This window comes from Staurois parvus, unplaced genomic scaffold (genome assembly GCF_062004578.1).
Source record: "Staurois parvus isolate SC_StPar_1 unplaced genomic scaffold, SC_StPar_1.0 ptg000094l, whole genome shotgun sequence".
Classification (NCBI taxonomy): Eukaryota; Metazoa; Chordata; class Amphibia; order Anura; family Ranidae; genus Staurois; species Staurois parvus.
In genome coordinates this window covers 2,426,649-2,449,649 of record NW_028317890.1, presented here as the reverse complement: position 1 = coordinate 2,449,649, position 23,001 = coordinate 2,426,649, and the positions used below count along the sequence as shown (strand labels likewise).

Below are 23,001 nucleotides of genomic sequence, written 5' to 3'. Positions count from 1 at the left end.
TGTCACAATTTGAACGACTCATGCAACACTGTAAACATATGACATTTTTATTTTTTTGAGACATATAGAGCTTTCTTTTGGTGGTAATTAAATCAGCATTGGGTTTTTTATTTTTTGCTAAACAGACGGAAAAAAGGGCCAAAACTTTACATTTTTTGTTAGTTTCTGTTATAAAATTTTGCAAACAGGTAATTTTTCTCCTTCACTGATGAGGTTACATGGATGGGCACCGTTAGGCAGCACTGATAGACACTGTTGGGGCAGCTCTGGTCTGCCTCTGATTTTTAAAGCGGAGTTCTACCTAAAAAAAAATAAAATAAAATATAGCAGCTACAAAAACTGTAGATGCTGACTTTTAAAATTGGTCCAGCAGTGTCTTCACCACTGCTGGTTTCACCGGCTGTCTTCTCTCCCTGGCGCCGGCATCTTCAGTGTGGGCACCCAGCTGTGAAAGCTTGCGGCTTCACAGCCGGGTGCCCACTGCACATGCGCGAGAAGCTCTGTGCTTTGAGAATGGCCCTGTAGTCTTCTGGAACCTGTCACGTGTCCCACAAGACTACGGTGAGACTACTAGGCGATCGCAGCGGAAGTGGGAGCGGGTACCTGTCAAATTTGGGTACCTGCTCCCCAAAGGTGCCAATCCTTAAAAGGCAGGGGACAAAGTCTTAAAACGGAACTTCCACTTTTGGGTGGAGTTACACTTGAAATACATTTGCTGATTACCGGCTCTTCTCTTTCCTCACACTGTGACAGCAAGAGGAATGGGCAGCCAATAACCGGCAACTGTATTTACATTGTGATCAGCTGTGTCATTAGACATAGCTGATCACATCGCAAAAGGGTGCTGTGATTGGCCCTTAACATGTCATGTAATCAGCTGTGTCCGACAGACACAGCGATCCCAGAGTTTGCCGAGTGTGTGCCCCAGAGGGCATGGTTCTGGAGCGTGTCATATGACGCCCTCCCAGAACTAGACAACTGCACTGTAGCCCTCATTCAGCTGTAGCCAAGTCATCTAATGGTTAATCAGTACAGTATTCGTCTGAAAAAAATATGAGACCAAGACCAGACATGCTGGGAAACAAAAGGATACATTACATCACTTCTGAAGTAGTATTCTGTTGAACAAGTATTTTCGGAACCTCTTAATTTTTTATATGAGACTAGCAAGCAAAAATAAAAATGGACAACCATTCATCCGATATTTTCATTGTGTAATTAGGGCATAACTGTGTCTCCACTCTGAATGAAGAATCAAAGGAGACACCTTTGGACAGTAGGATTGTCAGTCTGAGGAGAGGGTAGTGTTAGATTAACAGATTTAGATGGACATGACTAACAGATTGAAACTAAACTCCAGATAATAGTTTATAACAGCCTTTCTCAACCAGGGTACCCAGGCACCCTAGGGTGCCTTCAGGTTTTTTCAGGGGTGTCTTGGCAAAATGCCCAAAAATTGTATACAAGCCAGCAGGTGGATCAATTCTGCCTTTTAGTACACAAAGCCATAAGATTTCATTGTGCACTTTTATAACCTTCTAGCTGCCAGCATCCTAACAACCAATGACATCATCAGTTGATAAGGAGGATGTCGGGTGCATGCCCATCATCCTTGTTTGGCCCTCCCCTGCCCCTCTCCGTCAGCATTGAGGTCACATTAGCAGAGTAAGGGAGAGAAAATGAGATACACTGGAATACTAGTCAGTACCAGGGACGGACTGACAACTCATAGGGTCCCCGGGCAATAGGGGATCATGGGACCCGTGTCCTCACCCACACCCAAAAAAGCCTATGAAAAAATACCAGGGGCATCTCATAGGGCCCCCTACTGACCCCGGGACCTCGGGCAGTGCCCAAGTTCCAAAATGGTCAGTCTGCCCCTGGTCAGTACCAGTGTGCAAAGGTGTATTTGCCAGGGGAGGACTGACCATTTAGGCACTCGGGCAATGCCCGAGGGCCCAGGGTCAGTAGGGGGCCCCATGAGATGCCCCTGATACCTTTCATAGGCTTTTTTGGGTGTGGTTTGAGTGTGGGTGAAGACACAGGGGCCCCATGATTTCCTATTACCCGGGGGCCCCATGAGTTGTCAGTCCGCCCCTGGTATTTGCTTTGGAAGAATAAATCCCCTCTAATGTTGGGTGTCCTGGATGTGTGTAGAATAGGTTTTTACATTTTAGATTAGGGTGTCTTGAGATTTGGGCAGAATTTTAAAGGGTGCCTTGACTGAAAAAAGGTTGAGAAATGCTGGTTTATAAGCAGTTACAACAAACATTTTCATTTTCCTTTTGGGATAAAGGTTTTACATGAAGAAACAAACAAGCACTGCTTACAACATTCGGTCAAAGGGGGGGTGGAGGTGCTAAAGAAAAGCAGTTTATCCAAGTTTTTACCTTCCATTCCTGTGCGATTCACATGCGGTTCAATTTCAGCCTATTCATTTTAACAGCACCAAAAAGTAGCGCATGCCTTTTTTAAAATGCACTGCAACCGGATCGCATGGTACAAAAGTATCCTACACTCTGCTGTGGCAAGGTGCAGGCAAATGCACTGCATTTGGGGGGTTCACTTTTTATTGACATCCTCTGCAGATCGCAAATGTAGTGCGTCATACACATGGTAGAAATCGGACATGAACTCGCAGCACATTCCTGTGCGATTCAGATGCAGGCATGGCGTAAACATATGAATGACACATTCTGACAGAACTTACTTTACTTCTGTGTGCGTGTATGTACAAATATGTAAGCCAAAACCCACCAAATAAATGCCTGAATTTGGTCCAGGAATACCGATGCTCATATATCGTACCGTGTGTACTGGTATCCTAATCCCTGTCCGATCTATTCTACTATATCAGGGGCAGGCAACCTGTGGCTCTCTAGCTGTTGTAGAACTACATTTCCCATGAGGCATTGCAAAGATTACAAAACTGAGTTACAGCTGACTTGCAGAGGCATGATGGAACTTGTAGTCCTGCATCTCTCAGGTTGCCTACCCCTGTACTATACAAACACTACAGAGCTGTGAGGTCCTGTATCATCCCCTTCCCCCCACCAGCCTCCACAATGGTCCCCAGACTTCTGACAGCCCACAGGATTCCATTCTACAGTCTGCACACTAGTGTCCGCCTTCTCTGCTACACATAAAGCTTTCAACGTGAAGCGGAAATGAGGTAAGGCAACAAAGTTCTCAGCCAATAGGGTGCTGGCTGTGAAAGACCCGCCAAAAGCTGTCAGTGCAGTGTTGTGGATCTGTGTGTACTGGGAAGGAAGGCGGCACCATGCCGGGACTGCTGGAGAACTGTGAGCGATACTTCGGGAGCTCCGACCTGTACACTGTGCTCGGAGTGAGGAGGACGGCCGGGGAGGCGGAGATCCGAAGAGGGTATCACAAGACCTCGCTGAAGGTTCATCCGGACCGGGTGTCCGAGGAGGAGAAGGACGAGGCCACGCTGAAGTTCCAGGTCAGAGCGGAGCCTTCATCCTGATGGGACACACCGCGTGTGTATTGTGGGGGGGGGGAGAGGATATACAGAGGTGATGGGGGGGAGAAGATATACAGAGGCGATATGGTGGGGGGGGAGAGGATATACAGAGGCGAAATGGTGGGGGGGGTAGAGGATATACAGAGGCGATATGGTGGGGGGGGGGAAGAGGATATACAGAGGCGATATGGTGGGGGGGAGAGGATACACAGAGGCGATATGGTGGGGGGGAGAGGATACACAGAGGCGATATGGTGGGGGGGAGAGGATACACAGAGGCGATATGGTGGGGGGGAGAGGATACACAGAGGCGATATGGTGGGGGGGGGGGAGGATATACAGAGGCGATATGGTGGGGGGGAGAGGATATACAGAGGCGATATGGTGGTGGGGGGAGAGGATATACAGAGGCGATATGGTGGGGGGGGGGAGAGGATATACAGAGGCGATATGGTGGGGGGGGGGGAGAGGATATACGGAGGCGATATGGTGGGGGGGAGGATATACGGAGGCGATATGGTGGGGGGGGGGGGAGAGGATATACGGAGGCGATATGGTGGGGGGAGAGGATATACGGAGGCGATATGGTGGGGGGGGGGGGAGAGGATATACGGAGGCGATATGGTGGGGGGGGGGGGGGAGAGGATATACGGAGGCGATATGGTGGGGGGGGGGGGGAGAGGATATACGGAGGCGATATGGTGGGGGGGGGGGGGGAGAGGATATACGGAGGCGATATGGTGGGGGGGGGGGAGAGGATATACGGAGGCGATATGGTGGGGGGGGGGGGGGAGAGGATATACGGAGGCGATATGGTGGGGGGGGGGGGGGAGAGGATATACGGAGGCGATATGGTGGGGGGGGGGGGAGAGGATATACGGAGGCGATATGGTGGGAGGGGGGGGGAGGATATACGGAGGCGATATGGTGGGAGGGGGGGGAGGATATACGGAGGCGATATGGTGGGAGGGGGGGGAGGATATACGGAGGCGATATGGTGGGAGGGGGGGGGAGGATATACGGAGGCGATATGGTGGGAGGGGGGGAGAGGATATACGGAGGCGATATGGTGGGAGGGGGGGAGAGGATATACGGAGGCGATATGGTGGGAGGGGGGAGAGGATATACGGAGGCGATATGGTGGGAGGGGGGGAGAGGATATACGGAGGCGATGTGGTGGGAGGGGGGGAGAGGATATACGGAGGCGATATGGTGGGAGGGGGGAGAGGATATACGGAGGCGATGTGGTGGGAGGGGGGAGAGGATATACGGAGGCGATGTGGTGGGAGGGGGGAGAGGATATACGGAGGCGATGTGGTGGGAGGGGGGGAGAGGATATACGGAGGCGATGTGGTGGGAGGGGGGGAGAGGATATACGGAGGCGATGTGGTGGGAGGGGGGGAGAGGATATACGGAGGCGATGTGGTGGGGGGGGGGGAGAGGATATACGGAGGCGATGTGGTGGGGGGGGGGAGAGGATATACGGAGGCGATGTGGTGGGGGGGGGAGAGGATATACGGAGGCGATGTGGGGGGGGGGGGGGAGAGGATATACGGAGGCGATGTGGGGGGGGGGGGAGAGGATATACGGAGGCGATATGGTGGGGGGGGGGGGCGGAGAGGATATACGGAGGCGATATGGTGGGGGGGGGGGAGAGGATATACGGAGGCGATATGGTGGGGGGTGGGGGGATATACGGAGGCGATATGGTGGGGGGGGGGGGAGAGGATATACGGAGGCGATATGGTGGGGGGGGGGAGAGGATATACGGAGGCGATATGGTGGGGGGGGGGGGGAGGAGACTATGTATGCAGAGGCGATATGGTGCGGGGGGGGGAGACTATGTATGCAGAGGCGATATGGTGCGGGGGGGGGGGGGAGGAGACTATGTATGCAGAGGCGATATGGTGCGGGGGGGGGGGGGAGACTATGTATGCAGAGGCGATATGGGGGACGACGACAATGTATACAGAGGTGATATGATGCAGCTGCACAGGCACAGCCCTTGTGTCTCCGTATGGCATCTGTGAGGGTGTGTGTCTCCAGACTCTCCCTGGGTGCATTCAGGACCAGGACATTGCTGGGAATTACAGATATTTTCCTTGTTAGATCCTCTAACAGTTTTTGACTTGATCTGTGTTGCAAGCTGTGAAGAAAGTGACATGCAAACATTTGTTCTTTTATCTGTGTTTTTGCTGTATTCTTACCTAAACCCCAATCTAATGGATATCCTTCAATTTACAGATACTTGGTAAAGTGTATTCAGTTCTCTGTGACAAAGAGCAGCGAGCGGTCTATGATGAACAAGGGATTGTGGATGAGGACTCCGATGCAATTTCTCAAGACCGTAACTGGGAGGAGTATTGGCGTTTGCTGTTTAAAAAGGTTACTTATAATACAGATATAAAATATCCAAATTGGCACACTTTTTTGGAGCAATTCTTTTTTTTTTTTTTTTTTTTTTTTTTTTTTTATGTTTATTTTCTCAACACTACTTTTTCTTTAGTAAGGCCCTGTTCAGACAGGCACTGCACCCATGCTGCATGCAGGAGGCATTTGTTTTCGGGTCTGTATCTGCACTCAGCTGCGTGCAGGCATACACTGTCTTCATTCAGGGCTGCGCCCCTACTCGGCTATCAGCTTTTAACATGTAACTGTCTGTGCAGTTGCTGCATATGCATCCACTTCCATTGGCTTCCTGCACACAGCTTGGGCTGAATGCAGTTGCCTTCCTGTACACAGTATGGGAGCCAGCACTCCTCTGAAGAAGACCTAAACGTTCAAGGTATCTCATGAGTGTAGATGCATGTAGGAGAGGCCATATTTGCACACTATGCAGGCTTTGCCTCCTGTTTTTTTAGTGCTACTGTGCTTTACTTTTCTGACTTAGTGCAACTCTGTGGGTCAGGTCTGACTGACTGAAAACAATCTCTATAGACAATCATATGCAATAGCAAGTAAAGTTTCAAATAATAAAAAAATAAGGAATAATATGTGCCCCAATCTTACCGCTATTATTCTGCATCCACAAACCAACCAGCAAGGGATGTCAAGTCTTTTAGTAGTACTGAGCTGAATGTTTTGGTATGTTGTACTTTCATGTTTAACCAGTTGCCGTCCGGCCTATAGCCAGATGGTGGCCGGGCGAGCAGCTCGTCCCTCCAGGTGGACACCATATGGAGTCCTTTCAGACATGCGCACTGCGCCTGCCCGCAGGGCCGCTCTGCGGCGCGATCTGTCACCGGCTGTGTACCTCGGACACGGCCGATGACAGATCTGTGTACCGGCCCCGTTTCCAGTACCATGTGATCTGCTGTGACCAATCACAGCAGGTCACATGACAGTTGTAGGCTTCCTTTCATGCCATCCATTGTATACTAGTGTGTCTAGCTGTGAATGGTCACAGCGATCACATGCACAAGCTGGACCAATCACTGCCCAGCTGTGTCATGTGATTACCTGTGGCCAAATCACAGCTAAGCACAAAAAAAAAATCCCTGAATGAATCGATGTCATTCAGGTAAATGCTTGCTTATAGCAAAGTCATTATTTGCTATAAGCAAATTGTGTAAAAAAAAAATACTGATCACTTCCCCAAAGTAGTACAATGTTACTATGGTAACATTATACTACTTAGTTTTTTGTTTTTTTTTTTTCTTTTCATATTTCACTAAGACCAAAAAGAAAAAAATGAAATAAAATTAAAACTAACAAAAAAAATTATCACTTTTTTTTTTCGTGCTGTCACCAGTCAGTGTCCAAGATCACCGCCATGCCAGTTATATTATGACGCTGTACTGCACTGGTGACAGTATGTATAAAAAAAAAAAAAAAATTGTGAAAATGTGTAATTTTTTCATTTTCTGAAAAATTGACCAAAAAATTACAACTTCAAAAAACTCGCCATGCCTCTTATGAAATACGTTGGACTGTCTATTTTTGCATAAAGGGGTCATTTGGGGATATCTGTACTGTTCTGACATTCTTGGACCTCACGAAATTAGATTGGCTGTCAGTACTTCAGATCTATACCATAGTTTGTGAACTCTATAACTTTCCTACAATCTAATAATGCATCCTAATTTGGGTTATTTTCACCAAAGAAATGTAGTAGAATACATCTTGGCCTAAATTTATGAAGAACAATTATATATTTGCAAACTTTTATAAAAGAAACGTGTTTTTTTTAAAAAAAAATTTCGGTCTTTTTTGTTAATTTAGCAAAAAATAAAAACCCCAGTGTTGATTAAATACCACCAAAAGAAAGCTCTAGTTGTGTGAAGAAAATGCTAAAATTTTAGTTTGGGTACAGTGCAGTATGACCGCGCAATTGTCATTCAAAGTGTGAGAACGCTGAAACATGAAAAATGGCCTGGGCAGGAAGGGGGTAAAAGTGCCTGGTATGGAAGCGGATAACCACGTCTCGTCTGGCCGCTGCATATAAACGACCAGACGGGGGCAGTGCAGGAGCGGGTTGCCGTTCATAAACTGCGCCCACCATTTGTGAAATCAGAGATCACATGGTACAAGGCTATTTACAACAGCCTTGTACCATGTGTCAAGCTGTGACCAATCACAGCTCACGCAGTATTTCTCAATCGCTGCAAGAATGCGGCCAGAGAGGAGGAGAAATCATTGCTTTTACAGCCTTTATGGGTGTAAAAGCAATCGGTGTTCAAAAAAAAAAAAATCTTCACCCCCCCCCCCCCCCCCACTCCTAGTAAAGTGTCACTATGGTGACACTGTACTGCTATGGTGACAGTATGTTTAAAAAAAAAAAACACGTACAAATGTAAAAAAAGTTTTTGAAAAATTATTTTTGGTTATAAACTAATTTGGGTTATTTTTTTTACTAAAAAGATGGCTGAATACATTTTGGGCAAGATTTATGAAGCAAGATTATTTATTTGCAAAATTTTTTAAGAAAAAACATTTTTTTTCAAATTTCTTGGACTTTTTCATTTATATAGTAAACAAATAAAAATTCCAGCGGTGAATAAATATACCAAAATAAAGCTTTATCTCTCTAAAAAAAATTCTAAAAAATTCATATGGGTACAGTGTTGCGTGACCGCGCAATTGTCAAAGTGTGACAGCACTGAAAATTGGCCTGGACAAGAAGGGGGTAAAAGTGTCCGGACATGAAGTGGTTAAGGGTGCATTCACTTTTCACTGTAGCATATCTGGATCAACATGAAAATACCTTATTTTGATTGACTTTTCTCCTGTGTTAGATAACTGTGGACGATATCAAAGCATATGAAGAAAGGTACAGAGGATCCGATGAAGAGAGGACAGATATTATACAAGCTTATATAGACTTTGAAGGAGACATGGATAACATAATGGACTCTGTAATATTTGCTGATATTGAAAATGAGCCAAGGATCAGAGAGATCATCCAGAAAGCCATTAAGAAGAAGGATGTTCCAGCCTACGATAGCTTTGTAAAAGAATCTAAGAAGAAACGGGATCAGCGCAGGAAAAGGGTAAGCCGCACACTTTCTTCAGTGATGGCATTCTAAAACTGGCCGTACGCTAGTAGATTTTCAAATTAATGTTTGTTTGAACATTCTAATGAGAATTCTCAGTACATTCAATGAGTTGACAAATGTCATGCTAAAGTCAAAATGTTTGCTTTTAACATTCAATGTTGGACCAAATGGACCTTACTGAACAAAAACTGCATACACTGTTTAGCAATTTTCTATCCTGCTCCTTCAAATGTTGTCACTGTGGTTGAAAATAACTGTAGATGTGACCCCACTAATGATTATTAAATCTAGCGAGTGTTCTTTAAAATGGAAAAAATGAAAAATTTTTAACTCAAAGATTTCCTCTAACATCCTATTTTGTCTCTGGGACAGAAAGTGAAGGTCCACAGGGGGGGGGGGGGACGCAATAAGTTTTAACCATTTATTTAGTAAAACTGGACCGCATGGTGTCTGGCTGTTAATGTTCTGAGGCAAATGTGCCCTGTGCTGCAAACACAAGGTGAGAAGTAAGGATTTTCAGCAAACATACCTAGTTCTAAAACCCCACAATCAAATTTGTTTCATGTCTTACTAATTGGGAACCAGACGGCATGCTTCTTGATCATGTGTTCATCAAGAAAGCCAAGTATGGTAATCACATGCATGCTGGAGGTTGATTTAGAAACCTAATCTCTGCAGCCTGAATACAGTGTGCCACTTTTTAATGCTGTAATTGTCAGAATAACAGGAGGAGAATGTGTGCTGAAGTGTAGATAGATACATACAAGTATTTGTAAATACTCAACTACTGTTGCTAAGCACAGTTTGGTTTTTCAAACGACCTACTTAACCTAACTTCTATGCAGTTAAAAGATTTAACCATTTTAATTTTAAAATGGCTTGTTCACATGATGTAATAACCTTCTTATGTGCAACCTGTCTGGCCTGGCAGTATAATAGAGTGGAGAGGTGAGCACAGACAAGTTTTCTCGTATGTTACTCAGACATGAAGAACAACTTCAGTAGACTCTGTTCCCATCTCTTTCGTGACTCTGCCAGTGCTGCCTAATCCAGGTAATTGCACGCATTTTTTTCTTTTCATGTCTATATTTAGATTGCTCTGTCTCCAAAGGGGGAGTTAATTGTGGATACAAGTGTCTATAAACATGTGCTCTGATCATTTTCCATGCACCTGTGTTTTAGACATAGGCTGCCGGAACAGACTGAAAAGATGCCGTCTGTCCACAAGAAAATATGGGCTGAGATCCACAGCAAAACTTTGCTAAGGGCATATTCGTAAATTGCCTTTCCCAGAGCTGAACTATGGTGTCTGAAGTTGTCTGTATGACCAAGGAGGTGTAAAGTTGGCCAAAGACTTAAGTATTTTCTTCCCTACAACCACGGGTTACAGGAAAGAAAATCGCTTGTTTCCCCCATCAACACAGTCAGCGTTGATGGGGGAAATCCCTCCTGCAGAGCCATTGTGTGGCCATCCCTGCCAGAACACAGTGATTACTGTATTGGCTATAATAGCCATTAGCAATAACTACATGTAAAATCCAACAGGCTGGTTTGTACCCAAGTTGATTGATGAACTTGGGTACATTCAGCCTGCCCATACATGGTTTGAATCTCAGCTGGTCCCTGCTGAACCAGCCTAGATTGGAAACGTCTATGGCCAGCTTAAGTACTACTCGCACATCCAGTTGTGGAATGACTAAGCAGAAGTGAGTACACTTCATGCTTCTGGGATGCAAAGAAGCAGGCATAGAACAATGTTGAGGTAAACATGTGCAAGTTGCTCCTTACCACATTTCATTATGAACATCTCAATTCCAATCACTGCTGTTATTTTGGAGCAATGGCCAAGTCTGCAGTCCTTTGTATTCGCAGCTTCCAGCTCAGGAGGGTGTTCAGGTTTTCTGCTGCACAAAAAATTTAACGATAGAAGTGGAAAAATGATTGCTTTTTAATGTACCCATGGCATGGACTTGTTTGGCTTGTGTTCCCAATGTTTCTTTGAATACAACCTGTACATACTGTATATTTTAGGCTGCTGAAGAAGCCCAAGAAGCAGAAGAAATGAAACAGGAATTGGGCCTAGGTGATAAAGATGATGACTTAAAAGCTTTAATTCAAGTAAGGAACACGGGACCCTTGGATCTTAGGTTTGCTTACTAAATGTATGTTTTGCTAAATTTTTTTTTTTGTTCTCCAGAAAAAACAGAAGGATCGAGAAAAGGAACTTGATGGTTTTATGGCACAATTGGAAGCAAAATACTGCAACAATTCCAAAAAAGGGGGGAAAAAACCCACAGGGACAAAAAAAGGGAAAAAGTGATATTTAGATGTTTTGTTACATACAAATAGATATTTCAAATGCTTTGACATCAGACACAGTAATTCTGTTGTACTTTTTATCTTGTTTGTCTCCTCCTCTCTTTCAGCAAGCCTCTAAATACCAGTGTGGAAGTATAAGATCACAGAACTTGTTGGGGAATGTGTGAGACTTACAGTAGAGTTTAACTATATTGATTAGTTATTCATATCATGTTGTGTACATGTTTGTTTACCCCCTGTAGGGAGGTTGTTGCTTGAAGAATTAGTCAGGTGCAGTACTAAGCCATTCTAACGTTTTGCCTTTTTGTGTGGATTATTTTATAAAATTGGGAAAGAAAAGATCTGTATCAAAGATGGCAGCTGATTGGATGGTACAGTTTCTAAACTGCAGCTGGAACTTGGAACTGAAGTTGCTGTTTGGCACTTCCCTTGTTTTTTCCCTTTTGTAATCAAGTCCCCAAAAACATGTAAAGATCTTTTAAGTGGACTGTATTTTTTTTTAAAAAAAAGCACTTCTCTCAGTATGGCACATTTTTGGAATTGTGTACTTAGTTTCTCTTACGTAATTTAAAAGCTTTATAGTGACGTGCAACTGTTAATATTTGGAACTGATTCCACTTGTTTTTTCAATAAAATTGTTGAAAATGTTACTTGTTTCTGCTTTCCATTTGGCTTCCTATACCTGGAAATCATAAAGACTGTCGCAGACAAGTGTCTCTCATGCGTTCTAAAAAGTGGTGGAGCATGTGCCACATTTCTGTACCTGTCTAGAACGTGTACTTTAATTTGGCGCATACTGCAACATCTTTAGAATGCAGGAGACACTTTCGCAAAATCTGTCTGCGCCAGTTTCTCTCTATGCAAAATAGAGAATTTGGTCTTGAATAGCTCCACTTTCATTAGATACGAACTGTCTGTATTTTATTTTGAATTTGGCACATTCACTCCGCCACGATGTAAATTGTATATGTATGTTAAAACTACCTGAATTTGGTGCATGAGTTGCTGTCAGAACCAAGTGTCGTATATACTTCATGACTTTAGAACAATACGTTAACAAGGGATTAACTCCATAAAAGTAGCGCAGCAACTTTAAGGATTTTCCCACTATAGATTGTTTAAGCTCCTTTTTTTTTTTTTCTTTTTTTTTTTTTTTTTCTCTTTTTTTGCCCCCCTGTAGCAGGGTTAAGTTCAGCAATTACTTAATAGGTTGTACCATTGTTGATTGAACATCTAAGTGTTACAGAAATTGCAAAGCATTTTTATTTATAAAAAATACATATTTACATGGTTGGGGTAACAAAAAAATAAAAGGTGTTAGCAAGTACATATTCTAAAGCCATAAAATTTGACATGTAATGACAATTTCCTTATTTGGCATGGCATGTAAAAGATTTTTCACTGCTAGAAAAAGTGTAAATGACTGAATTCCAACCATTGACAGTAAGGGGAAAGTTAGTTACTCCTAAGTAGGACACAAATATAATGCTATAAATGGTATAGCCAGTCAAATGCTAAAAAAAACAACCAATATCTAACACCAGCAAAGTGTTTGTGTTTTTTCTTAAACCGCAAGGGAGGGACATAATTTCAGGTGTCATGACCTTTTATCTAGGATTGAGTCTGTACCAAAAATATTTTAGCTTTATTAGCTTCACTTTTTGAAATGCAAATTGCTCAGTTCTTATGCTTATCAAAAAGCTTAAATACTTTCAATCACTGAGGTGCAACACACATTTATAGCAAGTGTTCTGACTTGACTTGCTTGTGCTGACTATGTGACCAGAGCCAGCCAGGTAATTAACATTTTCAGCAGGTCAGCAATAGCAAACTTAATATCTTTTAGTACATACAGTAATTACTTTTTTTTTCAAGAGTCGGTCCTTCTGCCTTTGTTTTGGCTCAATCCTCTTCCAGCTAGAGGAAAAAATTTTAAGGTGGTTGTCCTTGCCAATTCTCTTCTGAAGATGCTACTTGTCTAAGGCACCATTTGCAGAGGTGTTTTGCCACACTGCGAATCCCAGCAAGTGATGGCTGGCTGTGCTAACGGGCACAAACAGCTGTAGCCACCAACAGCCTGTCATCACAGTGTACAGGCAGGGTAGCCGCTGCTATCTGCATTCAGCTGTCAATCCCACCTGTAAGAATCTGATTCCTGCTGCTGGAATTCACAGCATGGCAAAACACCTTTTGGGAATACATAACTGGTACACCAACTGCTTAATAAGGTGTCAGCTACTGACGTGTGTTTATGTATGTCTGTCTGTAAATATGGACATCCTTATTTGCATACTTGTTTGAGGGAAGGAAACAAAGTAATGAAGTAAGAGTGTAAACTTGACACCCAAAAAAGTAGCGGCAACAGCACTCTCCATGTCTGTGTCAGGAAAACTTTGCTTTAAAGCAGGGGTCTCCAAACTTTCTAAACACAGGGCCAGTTTACTGTCATTCGGACTTAGGAGGGCTGGACTTTTTGCAGTAGAAAAGGTCCAAACTTCTGTGGAATAAACAATGCCCCATCTTTAGTGTCAGTGGGAGGAATAGTACCCCACCGTTGATGTCAATTAGCCACATTGTTGGTGTCTTTGAGAGGAATTGTGTCCTGTCATTGGTATCAGTGGGGAGAAAAATAATGCCCCGAGAGATAAAAGTAAGCAAAGGGCCACATCTGGCCCCCGGGCTGCAGTTTGGAGACCACTGCTTTTAAAGGATAAGTTCACTTTTTTAGAAAAAAAATAAATGCACAATGACAAATGGGCATTTTTTTTTTTCCCAGCAGGAACCTAGAAAGCATTGCACCCGTGATAAGGGGTGCAATCTCAGGCTTGCAGACAAGCCCAGCAACTTTCAGCCTGTACATTCATAGGGGTTGCCAGTTTCAATGCTGCAAGGCTTGTGAATGAACCACCAGAGCGCTGATCATTCACACCTACAAGCTGTCAGCTGCAATGGCTGATGGGACTTGTAGATTATTAATTCACAGGAATTTGTGGATGAGTGATGCAGTGGTATGAATTGTGACAGCAGGTGCAGGGAGAAGATCCTTTGCCTACTTTCACACAGACCAGCACTGGTGGGAGAGGCTGCAGGAGCCGGAGCATGTTCCAAAAGGTGAACTGGCCTTTAAAGTAGCACCTACTACTTGTACAGCTTTAGCCTATGTTTGCACTTGTGCTGTTGCATTGACATTCCTTTTGAATGGCGCCCTAACAATGTACAATAAACAAAAACCACACCTGGAAATCAGACTAGAGCAGGGGTCTCCACACAGTGGCCCTCCAAGTGTTGAAGAACTGCAAGTCCCATGAGGTCTTGCAAGACCCTGACAGCCACAGACAAGATTCGCAGAGGCATGATGGGACTTGTAGTACTTCAGCTGGAGGGCCATAGTTTGGAGACCCCTGGACTAGAGGAATGTGTTCTCTTACACATAAGTCTCAGCTCATCAAGCTATTTACTACAATGGCTTGTCTCCCCTAGCAGCTCTCCTATTCTTATCCAAGCAGAAAATGTTTTGTACTATATAAGTTGCAGGTAGCTGTAGCTGTTGAACTCCATCTATCAATTCCAGTTCTGCGATTTCTCAACAGTTGTAGGAGTCTCTGCCCCCCTTCCACAACATTGTAATGAAGTCATTTTCTCCCAATTGGACACATTTACTTGTTAATTCCATATTAGAGGTGCAAGACACCTTCTGGCTTTGTAATGAAGGTGACAAGGTGGAACTGAAAATTCCCATTGTAGATCTTGGCACTGGAGTCACAAAAAAGTAGACATGGCCAACTTGGCTCAGCTAACAAACCCAAATGACTTTGGTTGAATGAAACTGAACCTGTTTCCTCATTCAGGACAAAGTAACCAGTTCACCTAAACTATCTCCTACTGCATATACTAACCTTCCCTGAATGTCGTCACCAGCTGAATTTAAAGAGACACAAAGCAGGGTCACATCCATTGAGGGAAACAGGAATGTGCCAACCTGCATTTTTAAAAAATAATTTGTGGCTTTGCTTTTAAGGGATAGAAGAAAGAAAAGGGAGAGCAGGAATAAGTGAACTTGTTGATTGACCCTGCCTAAGAAAAGTACAGGTTCACTTTACATGAACAAACTTATTTGCGCTCAAGCCTTCTAGCTGGGCAACAGTGAGTTTTGTGATCTGAGAGGTACACCAAGAAGGATTTCGAACGTGTTTTTCACAAGTAAGCCAGTATTACTCTGACCATATAATACCAGAATTCTCATTTTCTTTTTAACTCCCTCTACCCATTTATAGCATCTGTCTAGAAAAGTGTTTTAGCTTTGACCATACATATTTCTAAAAAAAACAGACTATCCTGAGCATAGATGTATGTTTGATGTAGCAGCTAGTGGAGTGTCACTGAGGAAGCACTCTAATAGTACTGGTTTAACATTTGATTCACTAGCTGTCAGAGCTTAAGCCACAAGTGACAGTACTACCATTCATAAGCTGGGCTGTACACAGTTCCACAATTTGGCATCCACTAAGTTATATATTTATCCTGGGACTAACCCCATATGCCATGAATTAGTCTATTTATAGTCCTTGTCTGCTTCTTGCAAGGGCTCCACGATGACTTTGAGATTTGAGTGTTAGATGAAATGGGTTACCTAAAATTAAAAAAAACACAAAACTACAGTTAGTTTTCTACACTCAATACACGTGAGTGACATCTAAAACACCAACTAGCTAGTCCATAAATAGACAGAAGAAAATAAGTTAAAACAGATCAATATTCTGTGGTTACTTCTGGGTAACTGGCAAAAAGCTGCAATTTACTAACCACTTGCCACCCAAAGGACATCATATGACGTTCTGAACTTTCAGTGGTTATACTAAGATGATGCCTGCAGTTATCTCTTTCTGTTCAGCCAATTATTCCCTACAGTGTAAAAGCCATCCTAATGGCTTATTAGCCGCTAGATTGCTTTTACAGGCAACCTTTGACTGAATAGCAGCGCCTCTCTGGGCTTCCCGAGCGATCGGGATGTCCAGCATCCAATCCAGCAATGCTGCCGAAATATCACTGAGCTGACCATCTGGTCCACGGCCATCTTTATGGTCCTGTGAAGCCAGAGATGGCATCATGATGTCACTTCTGGCAGATGTAAACATTGCCATTTTTTTCTGGAAAGCCTGAATTTTTTTTTTTTCTTTTTTTAATTTGATCTCATGCTTTCCAGGGTAGAGGAGAGATGTCTCCATAAAGAGGATCGGTCATATCTTAGTTTATTATAAGGGATGTTTACATTTTTTGTGATGGGAATAAAAGCCAAATTCGCCAACTAAAATGGCAACCGTCCCAACTAATTTGGATGCAGGGACACACTGGATGCCTTTGCTGTTATTATGGTATAGCTGGGTGTCTTGTGCGTCCCTGTACCTTTGTAAGGAGGGATGGGCTCCTCCAGGCACATCTGCCCTTAACCTATCCATTGATACATGTGCTCCTACGATGGAGGCTTTGGAAATTTTAGTTAGGTCCACAGTATACAGAGGATCCTTGACATGGAACTGTGGATTACACATGTATTTGCAAACGTGTGCAAACAAAACCCTTGGTTTTTTTATTCAAATTAGGGCCAAATTAGTAGTTTTGCAGGCTGGCTGATAAGTGTTGCTGGGAAATCCTTTGTTTGCAGTGTGCATTGCCCTTCCATGTGCACATTACTGCTAAGGCTGATTATAGGTTGGGATGGTTGCCATTTTTTGTGCAGTGGTGTGAATGTTCTTGACCAAACAATCAGAAACAGACTTCATAAAAGGTGGCCACTGGCGCCCTGTGCTTTTCAGAGAGGAGAGCAGACTCACCCTGAGCACGTGAAAGGGTCTGGAGAACGTTATGCTTCCTGTAACATTGTTCAACATGACCATTTTGGTGGTGGGTCAGTGATGGCCTGGGGAACCATATCCATGGAGGGATGCATAGACCTCTACAGGCTAGACCAGCAATGGGCAAACTACGGCCCGGCGGACCTTTTAATCCGGCCCGCGGAGCTAGGCTCCTCTCACAGTCCGCCCTGAAGACCGGTGTAGCATGAAAATCTGTCTCCTATGAGGATCTGTCCCCCTCGATGTATCTGCGCATGTGCCGGAGATCGCCGATCGGCTGCTAATGCCTGAAACTGGCACATGCGCAGATACGTCGAGGGGGACAGATCCTCATAGGAGACAGATTTTCATGCTACACCGGAACGGCGCGGGAACACGGCAAGAGGAACGCGCGGTGTAAAGGTAAGTGAATTGACACAGGGGGGACTTGGGGGCTTAATATGGGGAATGAATTACTATATGGGGGAATATTACTATACTTACTATGGATGACACATACACATCATTCATCTACTCTTGGTCCAGCCCCCAGGTCCAATATATGAACCCATTGCGGCCCTCAAGTCAAAAAGTTTGCCCACCCCTGGGCTAGACAATGGTACCCTGACTGCTGTTAAGTATCGGGATAAAATCCTTGGACCCATTGTCAGACCCCAGTGCTGGTGCAGTGGGTCCTGGGTTCCTCCTGGTGCATGACAATGTCAGGGGCAAGAGTATGTAGTTCCTGGAGGATGAAGGAATTGATACCATTGAATGGCCCCCACACTCACCTGACCTAAAGCCAATAGAACACCTCTGGGATATCATGTTTCAGTCCATCCGATGCCGCCAGGTTGCACCTCAGACTGGCCAGGAGCTCAGTGATGCCCTGGTCCAGATCTGGGAGGAAATACCCCAGGACACCGTTGTCTCATTAGGAGCATGCCCTGATGTTGTCAGGCATGCATACAAGCACGGGGGGGGGCCATACAAACTATTGAGTAGCATTTTGAGTTGCTGCAATGAAGTTTCAGCAAAATGGACTAGCCTGCTGCATCATTTTTGCACTTTAATGGAAATGAAAATTATCAACCTACAGAGGCCTGAATTCAAAGACACCCTGAAAATCAAACGATGGGGCATCCTTACGTTCCTAACACATTACCCAGTCCATATCAGTATAGATATCCAGCATGAGATTTTTCCCCATTGAGATCTGATGTGTTTTTAAAGTGTTCCTTTATTTTTATTGAGCAGTGCATGTATATGTAAAGCGCTGCGTAAATTGACAGCGCTATGTAAATGACCGAAAATAAAACGTGAAGCGTGCTTATGGCTCTATACAACTAAAACAAACTATAATTAACGGTGCAACTGTTCAAGTGTGATACACTATTACTAAAAAGAAATATTTCTATACAGTGCTCAACAGTGTCCTTCCAAATAAACCTTCAAATTCATAATATATGCATCAATTCTTCTTAAAAGTGCATGTACCAGCAGAACTACATCAGCAAGGAAAAGGGAACTTGGGCGTATGTCAGAAAATAAAGACTTAAGAGCACATTTTTAAAGAGAACCTGTCACTTTATTCTACTGAGCACGGAGCACTTTTAGGAAGAATTGATATGTATATTATAGATTTGAAGGGTTATTTGTAGAGATGAGCGAATCGAAGTATCCGAAGTGGAATTCGAGTCGAATATCGGAAAAATTTCGATTCGTGCCGAATCCGAAAAACAGCCTAATTCGGACGCGCGAATCGAAATTTTTCCGAAAATGGCGGCTGACATGTGCGGCGACGGAGCGGGGATGTCGGGGAAGGCGCGCAGACAAGGCGCGCTGCCCCATAATGCATTCCTCAACGACATGTGATCGCATCAGCCAATCAGCAGCCAGCCAGCCAGCACTGTGTAATGGTCGAGGTATATATAGCGGCCATTTTGGAAATCTTCATTTGCCTGCAGTCATTGAACAGAGGCAGACCGCTCTGTACTAGGGACAGGGACAGAGTTAGGGCCACAGAAACGAGAATTGGGGACAGAGAGAAGTTACTTAGGGACAGAGAACCATTACTCAGGGACACAGACTTGTTAATGAGGGCCACAGAATCGTTATTTAGGGACAAAGAAACGCTAGTTAGGGCCACAGAATTCATACTCAGGGACAGACAGAATTGTTACTCAGTGCCAGAGAATTGTTACTTAGGGCCACAGAAACGTTATTAGGGCCACAGAATTTTTACTCAGGGACAGACAGAATTGTTACTGAGTGCCAGAGAATTGTTACTCAGGGACAGACAGAATTGTTACTGAGTGCCAGAGAATTCTTAGGGCCACAGAATTCATTCTCAGGGACAGACAGAATTGTTACTCAGGGACAGACAGAATTGTTACTGAGTGCCAGAGAATTGTTACTCAGGGACAGACAGAATTGTTACTGAGTGCCAGAGAATTGTTACTCAGGGACAGACAGAATTGTTACTGAGTGCCAGAGAATTGTTACTCAGGGACAGACAGAATTGTTACTGAGTGCCAGAGAATTGTTACTCAGGGACATACAGAATTGTTACTGAGTGCCAGAGAATTGTTACTCGCACAGACACAAAATTGTTACTTGCACAGACACAGAATTGTTACTCGCACAGACACAGAATTGTTACTCAGGGCCACAGAATTCATACTCAGGGATAGACAGAATTGTTACTGAGTGCCAGAGAATTGTTACTCAGGGACAGACAGAATTGTTACTGAGTGCCAGAGAATTGTTACTCAGGGACAGACAGAATTGTTACTGAGTGCCAGAGAATTGTTACTCGCACAGACACAAAATTGTTACTTGCACAGACACAGAATTGTTACTCGCACAGACACAGAATTGTTACTCAGGGCCACAGAATTCATACTCAGGGACAGACAGAATTGTTACTGAGTGCCAGAGAATTGTTACTCAGGGACAGACAGAATTGTTACTGAGTGCCAGAGAATTGTTACTCAGGGACAGACAGAATTGTTACTGAGTGCCAGAGATTTGTTACTCGCACAGACACAAAATTGTTACTTGCACAGACACAGAATTGTTACTCGCACAGACACAGAATTGTTACTCAGGGCCACAGAATTCATACTCAGGGACAGACAGAATTGTTACTGAGTGCCAGAGAATTGTTACTCAGGGACAGACAGAATTGTTACTGAGTGCCAGAGAATTGTTACTCAGGGACAGACAGAATTGTTACTGAGTGCCAGAGAATTGTTACTCAGGGACAGACAGAATTGTTACTGAGTGCCAGAGAATTGTTACTCAGGGACATACAGAATTGTTACTGAGTGCCAGAGAATTGTTACTCGCACAGACACAAAATTGTTACTTGCACAGACACAGAATTGTTACTCGCACAGACACAGAATTGTTACTCAGGGCCACAGAATTCATACTCAGGGATAGACAGAATTGTTACTGAGTGCCAGAGAATTGTTACTCAGGGACAGACAGAATTGTTACTGAGTGCCAGAGAATTGTTACTCAGGGACAGACAGAATTGTTACTGAGTGCCAGAGAATTGTTACTCGCACAGACACAAAATTGTTACTTGCACAGACACAGAATTGTTACTCGCACAGACACAGAATTGTTACTCAGGGCCACAGAATTCATACTCAGGGACAGACAGAATTGTTACTGAGTGCCAGAGAATTGTTACTCAGGGACAGACAGAATTGTTACTGAGTGCCAGAGAATTGTTACTCAGGGACAGACAGAATTGTTACTGAGTGCCAGAGATTTGTTACTCGCACAGACACAAAATTGTTACTTGCACAGACACAGAATTGTTACTCGCACAGACACAGAATTGTTACTCAGGGCCACAGAATTCATACTCAGGGACAGACAGAATTGTTACTGAGTGCCAGAGAATTGTTACTCAGGGACAGACAGAATTGTTACTGAGTGCCAGAGAATTGTTACTCAGGGACAGACAGAATTGTTACTGAGTGCCAGAGAATTGTTACTCGGTGACAGACAGAATTGTTACTGAGTGCCAGAGAATTGTTACTCAGGGACAGACAGAATTGTTACTGAGTGCCAGAGAATTGTTACTCGCACAGACACAAAATTGTTACTTGCACAGACACAGAATTGTTACTCGCACAGACACAGAATTGTTACTCAGGGCCACAGAATTCATACTCAGGGATAGACAGAATTGTTACTGAGTGCCAGAGAATTGTTACTCAGGGACAGACAGAATTGTTACTGAGTGCCAGAGAATTGTTACTCAGGGACAGACAGAATTGTTACTGAGTGCCAGAGAATTGTTACTCGCACAGACACAAAATTGTTACTTGCACAGACACAGAATTGTTACTCGCACAGACACAGAATTGTTACTCAGGGCCACAGAATTCATACTCAGGGATAGACAGAATTGTTACTGAGTGCCAGAGAATTGTTACTCAGGGACAGACAGAATTGTTACTGAGTGCCAGAGAATTGTTACTCAGGGACAGACAGAATTGTTACTGAGTGCCAGAGAATTGTTACTCGCACAGACACAAAATTGTTACTTGCACAGACACAGAATTGTTACTCGCACAGACACAGAATTGTTACTCAGGGCCACAGAATTCATACTCAGGGACAGACAGAATTGTTACTGAGTGCCAGAGAATTGTTACTCAGGGACAGACAGAATTGTTACTGAGTGCCAGAGAATTGTTACTCAGGGACAGACAGAATTGTTACTGAGTGCCAGAGAATTGTTACTCGCACAGACACAAAATTGTTACTTGCACAGACACAGAATTGTTACTCGCACAGACACAGAATTGTTACTCAGGGCCACAGAATTCATACTCAGGGATAGACAGAATTGTTACTGAGTGCCAGAGAATTGTTACTCAGGGACAGACAGAATTGTTACTGAGTGCCAGAGAATTGTTACTCAGGGACAGACAGAATTGTTACTGAGTGCCAGAGAATTGTTACTTGCACAGACACAGAATTGTTACTTGCACAGACACAGAATTGTTACTCGCACAGACACAGAATTGTTACTCAGGGCCACAGAATTCATACTCAGGGACAGACAGAATTGTTACTGAGTGCCAGAGAATTGTTACTCAGGGACAGACAGAATTGTTACTGAGTGCCAGAGAATTGTTACTCAGGGACAGACAGAATTGTTACTGAGTGCCAGAGAATTGTTACTCGCACAGACACAAAATTGTTACTTGCACAGACACAGAATTGTTACTCGCACAGACACAGAATTGTTACTCAGGGCCACAGAATTCATACTCAGGGACAGACAGAATTGTTACTGAGTGCCAGAGAATTGTTACTCAGGGACAGACAGAATTGTTACTGAGTGCCAGAGAATTGTTACTCGCACAGACACAAAATTGTTACTTGCACAGACACAGAATTGTTACTCGCACAGACACAGAATTGTTACTCAGGGCCACAGAATTCATACTCAGGGACAGACAGAATTGTTACTGAGTGCCAGAGAATTGTTACTCAGGGACAGACAGAATTGTTACTGAGTGCCAGAGAATTGTTACTCGCACAGACACAAAATTGTTACTTGCACAGACACAGAATTGTTACTCGCACAGACACAGAATTGTTACTCGCACAGACACATAATTGTTACTCAGGGCCACAGAATTCATACTCAGGGACAGACAGAATTGTTACTGAGTGCCAGAGAATTGTTACTCAGGGACACCTAATCGTTGAATTAAATAGTATGTCAGACAACATGCAGAGGAGTGGCAGAGGAGGCAATGTTTTAGGAGCGAGCAGACGTGGCAGCAGAGGAAGGGGTCGAGGCAGCAGTATTCGCAGCCAGAGGCCAGTGCTCCCG

The 23,001-nt window shown here is 44.0% G+C and overlaps 2 protein-coding genes across 4 annotated transcripts in view; one reads left to right on the top strand and one right to left on the bottom strand.

The window, feature by feature from the left end:
- Window positions 1-3,167: 3,167 nt before the first annotated feature.
- DNAJC9 (DnaJ heat shock protein family (Hsp40) member C9) lies at window positions 3,168-11,948 on the top strand. Its single transcript, XM_089670748.1, has 5 exons — window positions 3,168-3,463; window positions 5,729-5,869; window positions 8,719-8,973; window positions 11,011-11,097; window positions 11,177-11,948. Exons 1-5 carry the CDS (start codon window positions 3,281-3,283, stop codon window positions 11,297-11,299), a joined length of 789 nt encoding a protein of 262 aa, XP_089526874.1. The 5' UTR covers window positions 3,168-3,280; the 3' UTR covers window positions 11,300-11,948.
- Window positions 11,949-12,538: 590 nt separating this feature from the next.
- The window catches only part of FAM149B1 (family with sequence similarity 149 member B1), a 59,260-nt gene continuing 48,797 nt past the window's right edge, over window positions 12,539-23,001 (bottom strand). For all 3 annotated transcript variants that reach the window (XM_089670744.1, XM_089670747.1, XM_089670746.1), the window contains one exon: window positions 12,539-15,928. In XM_089670744.1, the coding sequence (XP_089526870.1) occupies window positions 15,855-15,928 (74 nt within the window). In that variant the 3' untranslated portion in view covers window positions 12,539-15,854. The remainder of the gene's footprint in view (window positions 15,929-23,001) is intronic.